This window comes from Vipera ursinii (assembly GCF_947247035.1).
Source record: "Vipera ursinii genome assembly, chromosome: 15".
NCBI classification, from domain to species: Eukaryota; Metazoa; Chordata; class Lepidosauria; order Squamata; family Viperidae; genus Vipera; species Vipera ursinii.
The window spans coordinates 7179620-7190432 of NC_139528.1; the positions used below are offsets into that span (position 1 = coordinate 7179620).

Consider the following 10813-nt stretch of genomic DNA (forward strand, 5'->3'; position numbering starts at 1 on the left):
CTCTGGATGGGAGGCCAACTGCAAATCTCAAGAGCTGGAGGTTTGGGAAGGGAGCGCCCGTGAAGTTGAGCCTAGCCCAAAACGCTATTTTTCTATTTCACATTCTCCTGTATTCAAAGCAGCAGCCATGTCAAACAGGCCCGAGGGGGAAGTTCTTTTAAAGTGCTCCAAGACACGGTCTCTGAAGAATCTGACGGTCGTCCCAGTGGGACAAGGAGTGTAAGAGCACCCGTCACAAAGACAGGGGCTGGTGCAGGAAGTGTGCCAAAAGTGCCTTTGTGCGACGAGTGTGTGGAAATGGCATTGTCCAGGAGAGTATCCAGACACTCTTTATTTTAAGAAGCAGCTTCATGCTGCTTAAGAAATCTGACACCGGTCACGGTTGAGAAAACAAGTTCAGCTCTGAATTTAAAAACAGGATTCTAAACAAATGCAAAGCAACTGGAATATCAGAAAACCACATCCAAGATTCTAGGAACAAAGCTGTTCTCTCTTTAAATGACGACGAGACGGAAGAATTTTGCCGACAGCACTTTTTCCTCCAAACATACATTGGTTTGGGCTCAGAAAAGATGACACATCTTAGACTATGAAAAAATTACAATGAACACAAACCCTCTACAGCAGACATGTCAAACACAAGGCCCTCAATGAAATTGAGTTTGACACCCCTGGTCTACAGTATTCCATAATTATGAAGGGGTGGGGAGGAATCTTTATCAGACAACGCGAGTCCTTTCGAAGATTTAAAAGAGGAAGAATAAAAAGGCTACTGGACATGAATTGTCACATTTCCTTGAACTGACTTTTGGAGGAAAAAAAAACAAAAAACGGGAGGACAAGATGGAGGAATCAATGCCCTGGGCGATTCCACCCCGTCTTGAGTTTCAGCTGCCACCTAAAAGCTCCCCCCATGACCTACCCGCAAATTTTCTGAGCTGAATCGGGTTGATTCATATCCAGGCTGGACTGCAGGAAAGAGATGTAATGGATCCAGAGGTCCATGCTGAGAGGGATGGACTGCAAGCCTCGCTGGAAAACCTGCAGGGCAGCAGAGAAAATAAACTTTTAGGGGAGTCTTTCTCTCCCCCACCCCCAACTCGGTCAAAGAGGACTTTCTGAGAATTAAGTTTTTTTCCACGCTAACCTTTCAGATCCCCACCTTTGCTCTACAACACAGCAGATGGGAGAAGATAAACGGATGCTGTGGACAGAGCAGGGCGATACCAAATTACGAAAACAGAAATGAAAATAAAAACAGCAAGCTTTGGAATTTCCCAGAATTTTTCTTCAGGTTGTTTTAAAAGATGTTGAGCATCCGCAAAGGAGGGGGGGAAGAAATGTTATTTTTCCCTAGCTTTGGAATTCTCTATCTACAAGATCCTGTTCCATTACCCACCACGGCCGTGCCCACAGGCACCCTGGCTTCGTTACTAGGGCTCTACTCCAGAGCAGCGTTTCACAACCTTGGTCACTTTAAGATGGGTGGACTTCAACTTCCGGAGTTCCCCAGCCAGTTACTTCTGGCTGGGGAATTCTGGGAATTGAAGCCCACCCTCTTAAACCACGCTACCTGGGAAATTCTGGGAGTTGACGTCCACCTGGCTTAAGATATGCTGGCTGGGGAATTCTGGGCGTTGAAGCCCACCCCTCTTATAAAAGCATGCTGGCTGGGGAATTCTGGGCGTTGAAATCTACCCTTCTCACAGCATGCTGGCTGGGATTCTGGGAATTGAAGACCACCTGACTTAAGATATGCTGGCTGGGGAATTAAAGCCCACCCATCTCAAAGTTGCTAAGGTCGAGAAAGATTTCTCCAGAGGTAAACTGAGAGGTTTCCACTTCACATTCAAACCCGCTATTGTATATATGCCAAGGGTAGGCAACCTTGGCTCTTTTATGACTTGTGGACTCCAACTCCCAGAATTCCTGAGCTAGCCATGCTGAAGGGAAAGGGAGAGGTTTCCAAGCTGAGCCATGCTGGCTCAGGAATTCTGGGAGTTGAAGTCCCCGAGTCATGAAGGAGCCATAGTTCCCCCATGCTGGCTGAGGAATTCTGGGAGTTGAAGTCCACCAGTCATAAAAGAGCCAAGGTTGCCTACTCCTGGTATATGCCAAGAAACCCCCCGCCCATGTATCTAAGCGCGCTCCGTAACACAGGCTCAGGTCTTCTTGTTTGATTTTTCAAAATCTGTCTCATTGAGTTGGGCCCCCCAGTTCTAATACAGGGCATTCTGCCACCTGCCCTTGGTGGGCCAGGACAGGGATGTGCTGCGCGCAATCTCCACTGCTACCGGGGTACCTCCTCAGTCTCCTTGATGAAGTCAAAGCGTCGTTCCATGTCTGCGTACTTCTTCCAGTAGCCGTAGCAGTAAGGGTACCTCAGGAAGAAGTTATCGAAAGCTTTGCGCGCTGCGTAGATGTGATTCTGCAAGGACAGAGAGAAAAGCTGGGATGGTGTTGAGAGGGAGCCAGGGAAAGACCAAACGTTGCAAAAGTGCAAAGGCAGCGCAAGAAACGAAGACAGAAGAGGAGCCAAAAGGCAGCCTCATGAATTAATAAGCCATGAATTAAGCCAACTCTGGTTTAGCATTACTGCTAGTCCTCGTTTGACAAAGCTAATTTTGGACCAGAGGCTCCATTTAGTGATGTCAATGCCTCAGTAACGACAGCGCCAGCAAGTACCTGCTGCGTTCATGACCATTAACTTCCCGCTGGCTTCCCCACTGACTCCGCGGGAAGCTGCCAGGGAATGTCACAAATCATGATCACATGACTCTATGAGGTCTGATCGTAACTCCCACTTGTTTGGTGGCTGTCAGGCCCAAGCACAAAGACGTCTCAGTGAAATCCAATTGAGTCAAATTCTTCATTTGCTTAATCTGATGGGCAGAATCTGACCGGAGTAAACGTATAACCTTCTAACCCATTAGATGTATCCTGAGAGGTGCTAGGGCACGGGTGCCAAACTGCCGACCCTTGGGCCGGACACGTCATCCGGAAGCCGCGCCCACCCTATTGCCGGCAATGGCAAAACTGTCCCAATAGGTTGTGTGACGTCGCAAGTTTGACATGTCTGTTCTAGGGTGTGGCTACCTTCAATCCCCCCCCCTCTAGAATAACAAAATAACAAGAGTCGGAAGGGACTGTGGAGGTCTTCTAGTCCAACCTTAAACTTAACAGCTATTTAACAGGCTCCACACTTTCGTCGGATCCCCAAGCCCGATGCCATCAATCAATCAATCAATCAATCAATCAGAATAGAGCTGAAAGGGACCTTGGAGGTCTTCAATTCCAACCCCCTGCTCAAGCAAGACAGCCTATGCCAGACATGTCAAACACAAGGCCCGGGGGCCAGATCTGGCCCACGAAGTGGTTTAATGTGGCCCGCAAAGCCATCCTGGAAACAGTGAGGGAATGCCCCCCCCCCCGCTGCCTTGGCACTTGCCCCGGTCCCATCTCCTTCTGCCAGAGACCCTCAGATCTGTCCCACTCCTGCCCAGGCCCCCATAGGCACCCTTGATGCAAACGATGTAGAGCTGGCCACGCCCACCCAGTAGGGCATACATACTCCAGCCATGCCCACCCAGTAGGCCGCGCTCACCCTGGCCATACCCACCTGGCCCCCCGAGGGCAACCGCAATGCTGATGCGGCCCTCAATGAAATTGAGTTTGACACCCCTGGCCTATGCCATTCCAGACAAACAGCTGTCCAGTCTCTTCTTGAAAACCTCCAGTGATAAGAGCACCCACAACATCTGGAGGCCAGCTGTTCCGCTGGTCAACTGTTCTCACTATTAGGAAATATCTCTTTAGTTGTAGGTTAGTTCTCTCCCTGATGAGTTGATATCCACTGCTTCTTGTTTTGCCCTTCAGGTGCTTGGGAGAACAGGTTGACCCCCCTCTTCTTTGTGCCCACCCCTCAAATATTAGAAGACTGTTATCGTGTCGCCTTTAGTCCTTCTTTTCACTAGACTAGCCATTCCCAATTCCTGCAACCGTTCTTTGTATGTTTTAGCCTCCATCCCCCTAGTCATCTTTCTTGCTCTTCTCTGCCACTCCAGTTTAGGACTACGGAGTCTTTTTTTTCCTGGGCTTCTCTTTGGGATGTACTGTCTCCTCGCTGAGAAGCTGCGGTGTGATTGTTGACATTCCCCCTCACAAACACACACACACACTCTTCTCCAGCCTCTCATTCTGTTACACAATTTGATCTAGTGTGATCATCAACTAAGCCAAGGTATCTTCCACCATGGCTGACGGAATACGCTAACCGTGGTTGGGCTGAGGCCCATCTTGCTAAGCCCCCACCAATCAGTTCATAGCTTTGGACACGCTCCTACCTCCTGTTCCACATATTGCAACAATTCGGTCCATGCAGTGAAGTCCAGGGGGTTTTCTTGAGTTGCTCTCCAGTACCGCTCAAATTCCAGAGGGTAGGTGATGGAGAGATCCTCCATGGGCTGGCTCAAGGCCATCAGCATCCCTACATCTGGACCAGGAGGCTGAGGGACTTCCTCACTGGCTGGCTCGGCCTGCAGGGCTGCCGTGTTGTCTTCCAGACTGACCCCGTTGACCTCTTCCACCGGCATGGCCTCGTCTGGCTTGGGAGGGCCATTACTCTCCTGATTCAGAAGCACCTCTTGGTCAACGCCTGCAGATTCAGGAAGAAATTAAAAGCTTCCCAGTATCAATTTTCATTTACTTGTTGGTTAGTTCTGCACCCTGGGCTTCCTCCCAGGTTGAGGATAGCTTTCTATAGAGCTAGTTCCTTAATTTACAATAGGTTCGCTGGCTCGAATGGCTTATAGATGAGGGAACAAAGGCAGAATAAAAATCCAAACAAATAAACTGAACAGATGGACTTGGCTACACATATAGTTGTGCCCGGAAGGAAATAAGATACTCTTTGGTTAAAAGACCCTGGAAGGGTCCTGAGCCCTTCCTGAAGCACCTCAATGACAACTGAATAAGACCCAGCAATGTCTCCTGTTCACAAAGACACGTTCCGTATTTAATTTGTTTTTTCCTGTTTAATTTGCGTGCCTCCCTCACCTCCCATTGTATGACACCCCCCCCCCCAAGATCATCTAAGGAGACCCTCTTGGTAGGGGGCTGGACTAGAAGACCTCCAAGGTTCTGTTCTAGTCTATTCCTCTTCTCTTCTCTATTCTCTCCTCTATTCCAGAGGTCCCCAACTTTTTGGGCATCAGGGACCGGTTCCACGGACCAGATGGGGCTTTGCTTGTTTTGTGTGGAATGGTTGCTGGCATGCCACAGCCCGGTACCGGTCCATGGACCGGGGGTTGGGGACTTTTGCTCAACGCTATTCTATTTCTATTCTTATTCTATTCCTATTCCATTTTCTATTCTATTTCTGTTCTATTCTCTCCTCTATTCTATTCCTATTCCATTCTCTATTCTCTCCTCTATTCTATTCCTATTCCATTCCTATTCTCTTCTCTCTTCTCCTCTCCTCTCTCCTATTCTATTCCTATTCTATTCCATTCTCTATTCTCTCCTCTATTCTATTCCTATTCCATTCCTATTCTCTTCTCTCTTCTCCTCTCCTCTCTCCTATTCTATTCCTATTCTATTCCATTCTCTTCTCACCTCTATTCTATTTCTATTCTCTCCTCTATTCCATTCCTATTCTGAATCTTCTCTATTCTCCTCTTCTCTCTCTCTAATCTATTCCATTCTCTTCTCTATTCTCTTCTATTTCTATTCCATTCCCTCCTCTATTCTATTCCTATTCCATTCCTATTCTCTTCTCTCTTCTCTTCTCTTCTCTTCTCCTCTCTCCTATTCTATTCCATTCTCTTCTCACCTCTATTCTATTTCTACCCTCTCCTCTATTCTGCTCCTATTCCATTCCTATTCTTCTCTATTCTCCTCTCCTCTCTATTCTATTCCTATTCTATTCTATTCTCTCCTCTATTCTATTTCTATTCTCTTCTCTCCTCTATTCTATTCCTTTTCCATTCCTCTTCTCTTCTCTATTCTCCTCTCCTCTCTCCTATTCTATTCCATTCTCTTCTCACCTCTATTCTATTTCTATCCTCTCCTCTATTCTGCTCCTATTCCATTCCTATTCTTCTCTATTCTCCTCTCCTCTCTATTCTATTCCTATTCTATTCTATTCTCTCCTCTATTCTATTTCTATTCTATTCTCTCCTCTATTCTATTCCTTTTCCATTCCTCTTCTCTTCTCTATTCTCCTCTCCTCTCTCCTATTCTATTCCATTCTCTTCTCACCTCTATTCTATTTCTATCCTCTCCTCTATTCTGCTCCTATTCCATTCCTATTCTTCTCTATTCTCCTCTCCTCTCTATTCTATTCCTATTCTATTCTCTCCTCTATTCTATTCCTTTCCCATTCCTCTTCTCTTCTCTCCTCTCTACTCCTCCCTCTCTATTCTATTCTATCCCTCTCCCATTCCACTCCATTCTATTCTGACTGACAGCTGGAGCCATGCAGGGCCCGGATCCACGACAGCTGAGAAGAGAGCCTCCCTGTGCAGGAGCTGTCTACCCTACACCCAGGTTCGGGAAGTGCCGTTTTTCCTGCTAAAGCCGGATCCAGGCCCTCCAGCCCCCCCTGAGTCTCCCTAGACCGCCTAGAGCGACCCGGGGAGCCCCCCCACCCCGCGCCCATCCTTCCTCCGGCCTCGGAGACTCCTGTTTCCACCCGCCCCGGGTGTCCCTCTCACCGGCTTCTGCCCCCGGGAGCTCTTCGAGGCCTTCCGCCGCGGCAGGGCCCAGGGTAGCCGGCGCCTCCTCCGCTTCCTCCGCCATATTCGCCGCAGCCGCCGACTCCCTCACGGATCCTCGTCGCGGGGGGTCCGGCGAGGTCACACTGCGCCTGCGCGGCCGCAATGACCCGGATATGCCGGGCAGGAAGATGTGTCCTCCTGGCGAATGGGCGGGAAGCTTTAGAGGCAGCTCCCATAGAGAAGGGAAGGATAGAGAGGTAGGTTTCCGGAGTGGTGGGGGGGGGGAAACCATAGAGAGGGACGCAAGAGCGGCCGCTCTCTTCTCCCCTAGATGGGATGTCTCAGAATGGTGGAAAAGTTAAAATTCCAGCTGGTTTTGTTTCGTTGCTTGCTCAGCCCCGTGGAAGTAAAAGGCTCTCCTTGGAAGGCCGTGGAGAAATGTAGGGGTTTGGAGCAGATGCGATTGAATTAAATGACTTTTTTTCTTTAGTATGCGTAAGGCAAAACAGCACAGAGTCACCGAAAATGGGGCAGCATAAAATGTAATCAATTATTGGGTCCCAAAAGTTGCGTTTAATCAAGCAGGTATTCCGTCTTCTTGGGAGCATGTTGGCAAGACAGAGACACAAAAGGAATGTGTGCTGATTTGGAGCAACCTTGAAACATAAGATTCTCAGTGCGCTTTATCTGAATTTCTGCAGCAACGTAACTGATGTGTTTCTTTTTATTAAGGCAATAATCATTTCTTGAGGGTAGTACAGTAGAAGGCTGGGGAAGTAAGGTCTGATAATGATGAAATATCGTAAGCTACATCCTGTATTGCCTCTGCTTATGTTCAGGAGGTTCTCAATTTACGACCACAATTTGAGCCCAAAATTTTGGTCGTTAGGTGAGGCAGTTGTTAAGTGAGTTGCATCTCATTTTATGACCTCCTTTGCCACAGTTCTTAAGTGAATCATTGCAACTGTTAGGTGAATCATACAGTCAGTAAGCAAATCCGGCTTCCCCCTGTTGGAAGCAAAGTCTTCACTGGTTCAGTCCAAGCTGGTGAAAGGAATAAAAGTATTATTCAGAAATTTCTAATGAGTCTAAACGTTGAAGCAGAAGCCAACTGAAGATCAGAAATAATATTTTATCTAAGTATTGACAGGTGCAAATGTGAAAAGCAGAAGTTACAAATTGTAAGAGGAAATATCGAAACAACATAGGAGACGGACTGTGGTAACAGAAAATTAGATGGTGAAAGATAGGTTATGGACAAAGGGGCTTCCTGGAACATGGGAAGGACGGTGGTTTTAGGCGGTCCGGAAAGTTTATCGGATGCTTAGGGAAGGGGCGTTGAGTGCGATAGGGGAGTGGGAATCTCCGTCGGGGAGATCTCCAGTCCTTTCGCCGCAGCCTCAAAACACTCCTTTTCCACCTGGCTGACCTGGACTGACAGGCATTTTAATTATATTTACAATTTTTAATTTATTTTTAATTTTTAATTTTAATTTATTGCACAGATGATTTTAATTTTATTTTTATCTTATTTTCTGTACTTATTATATGTTATTGTTGTTAGCCGCCTTGAGTCCTTCGGGAGATAGGGCGGGATAAATCCCATTAATAAATAAATAAATAAATAAATAAATAAATAAATAAATAAATAAATATAAAAATGTGTCAAACAGCTCTGTAAGGTGTGGCTGAACTCCTGTGTGTGTTTCAGTCCACCAAACCTTTGCAAACGCGTTTTTTTGAAATAAAAACTTTGTTGCTGGAATTCCAAGTGAGTTTGTTTTGTTTTGGATCTTGAGCCATGTTCCAAACACTGGGAACAAACATGGCGACTGCTTTAGGAAGAAGGTTGTAGTTTATTGAAAAGGAGAATCAGACAGGAAGATGGCTGGCAGAAAAGAGAGAGAGAGAGCGCATGTTGGGAGCCTTTTGTTTGGAGCCGTTTCCTCTTCCTGTGGCATGAACTTTGACCTGAGTCTGAGTGTGCTTTTCTGGTATTCTGATGGTGATGGGTTAATCCTATTATGTCCCAAAGGTCATATCCTGCTTCCCTTGGGCTGGGGCTAATGACTCTTAAGAGTTTGGGTGAGATATGCAGATTTTAGGTGTCTTTGTCTTCTTAATCACCTAGCTTCAACCTTCCTGATGGTTTACATCTGCATTTGTACAGAGCTGGCTTCTGCTTGGGGGAGGGAGACCTGGGGCTGTGAAGAAAAACTGAGCATGCTTTCCTGCCTCTTCAAGATCCTTTGAGAAAATATATTTTTCTGCCCTTTTAATATTTCCTTGGGGGGGGCTGACTTCCCACACCTCATTGACTTCATTTGTCAGAAGCTGCCAACCATCTGAATTTTGATCACGTAACCAGGGGGATGCTGCAAGAGTCATAAGTGTGAAAAACAGCCCTAAAGTCACTTTTTTGAGTGCTGTTGTAACTTTGGTCACTAAATGGATGGTTGTAAGTTGAGGACTAACTTTATGGCTGCTTGGTTTTCTCCTCCTCCTTTCCTGAAATGTATAAATATGAGTACATGCTTTTGTCTGTAGGAATCCCTTCCATTAGTTTTTGGAGGGAATTTCTCCATCGCATATTGTTCAGTAAGTGATAGCTGCAGTGAGCCCTGATTACTTTTTATTCATTCCATTTTTACGCTCGCTATCCAAATAACTTTTGGTTTGGGGTCCGGGTTTGATTCCACAGAAATGATGGCAGCAGTGGGACTCCTATCTTGCAAACTGCGTTGTTTTGCAGAGTGTCAGCAGCGTCAGACGCGAGAAAAACTCTGGCCTTTTGAGGCGGATTTAAGGTGCTCAGGCACACTTACTGCAAACCTTTGAAATTTTCACCTTGCGGCAATCAATTCCAGAGGAAAGCAACGTTTAAACCAATGTTTAAACTCTGTGTGTGTGTGTGTGTGTGTGTGTGTGTGTGTGTGTCTTCAAAGTTGCAACTTCAAGACTTGTGGACTTCAATTCCCAGAGTTCCCTATGGCTTTTGTTGCTGTTGTTGTTGTCAGTTGCAAAGTCGTGTCTTGACCCATTGCGACCCCATGGACAATGTTTGTCCAGGCCTTCCTGTCCTCTACCATCTTCTGGAGTCCATTTAAGCTCACGCCTCCCGCTTCAGTGACTCCATCCAGCCACCTCCTTCTCTGTCGTCCCCTTCTTCTTCTCTTGCCCTCAACCTTTCCCAGCATAAGGCTCTTCTCCAGTGAGTCCTTCCTTCTCATGAGGTGGCCAAAGTATTGGAGTTTCAACTTCAGGATCTGGCCTTCTAAAGAGCAGTCAGAGTGGATCTCCTCTAGGACTGACCGGTTTGATCGCCTTGCAGTCCAAGGGACTCGCAGGAGTCTTCTCCAGCACCAGAGTTCAAAGGCCTCGATTCTTTGGCGCTCGGCCTTTCTTATGGTCCAACTTTCACTGCCATACATTGCAACTGGGGAGACCATAGCCTTGACTATACACACTTTTGTTGACAGGGTGATGTCTCTGCTTTTTAGTGGCTGTCTAGATTTGGCATGGCTTTCCTCCCCAGGAGCAAGCAGGAAAATAAAATCTGTCACTACCCCATCTATTTCTATTTCTATATCTATTTCTTCCCCATCTATTTGCCAGGAATTGAGAGGGCCGGATGCCATGATCCTGGTTTTCTTAATGTTAAGTTTCAAGCCAATCCCTATGGCTAGCTGGGGAATTCTGGGAGTTGAGGTCCACAAGTCTTAAAAGTGGCCAAGTTTGAAGACCCTTGGTTTAGATCAGGGGTCTTCAAACTTGGCCCTTTTATGACTTGTGGACTTCAACTCCCAGAATTCCTCAGCCAGCAAAGCTGGCTGAGGAATTCTGAGAGTTGAAGTCCACAAGTCATAAAAGGGCCAAGTTTGAAGACCCCTGGTTTAGATTAAAACCAAGGAAAGCAGAAACTGACCTCTCTAGGGGAGAATCTCTCTCTCTCTCTCTCTCTCTCTATCCTTTTTAAGTCTCTATGCTCTGATGCTCCACCCGCCCTCTCGTCACTGCAGGGCTCCGCCTCTCCACAGTGACGTCACAGCCTCGTCGCCTTCGGATTTCTCCTCCTCCTCCTCCTCCCTCCTCCTACT

At 46.9% G+C, this 10813-nt stretch overlaps 1 protein-coding gene across 5 annotated transcripts in view; it reads right to left on the bottom strand.

Annotated features, from left to right (window-relative positions):
- Positions 1–6905, bottom strand: part of LOC310647174 (pre-mRNA-processing factor 39-like) — a 27039-nt gene extending 20134 nt beyond the window's left edge. For all 5 annotated transcript variants that reach the window (XR_014493835.1, XM_083374200.1, XM_083374201.1 and 2 more), the window contains exons 1-4: positions 6714–6905; positions 4344–4654; positions 2303–2428; positions 923–1041 (exon numbers count right to left, since the gene is read on the bottom strand). Coding sequence is in view for 4 of the 5 variants with exons in the window: in XM_083374200.1 (XP_083230326.1) it covers positions 923–1041; positions 2303–2428; positions 4344–4654; positions 6714–6798 (641 nt within the window). In the remaining variant the exon portion in view is untranslated. The remainder of the gene's footprint in view (positions 1–922; positions 1042–2302; positions 2429–4343; positions 4655–6713) is intronic.
- Positions 6906–10813: the final 3908 nt, after the last annotated feature.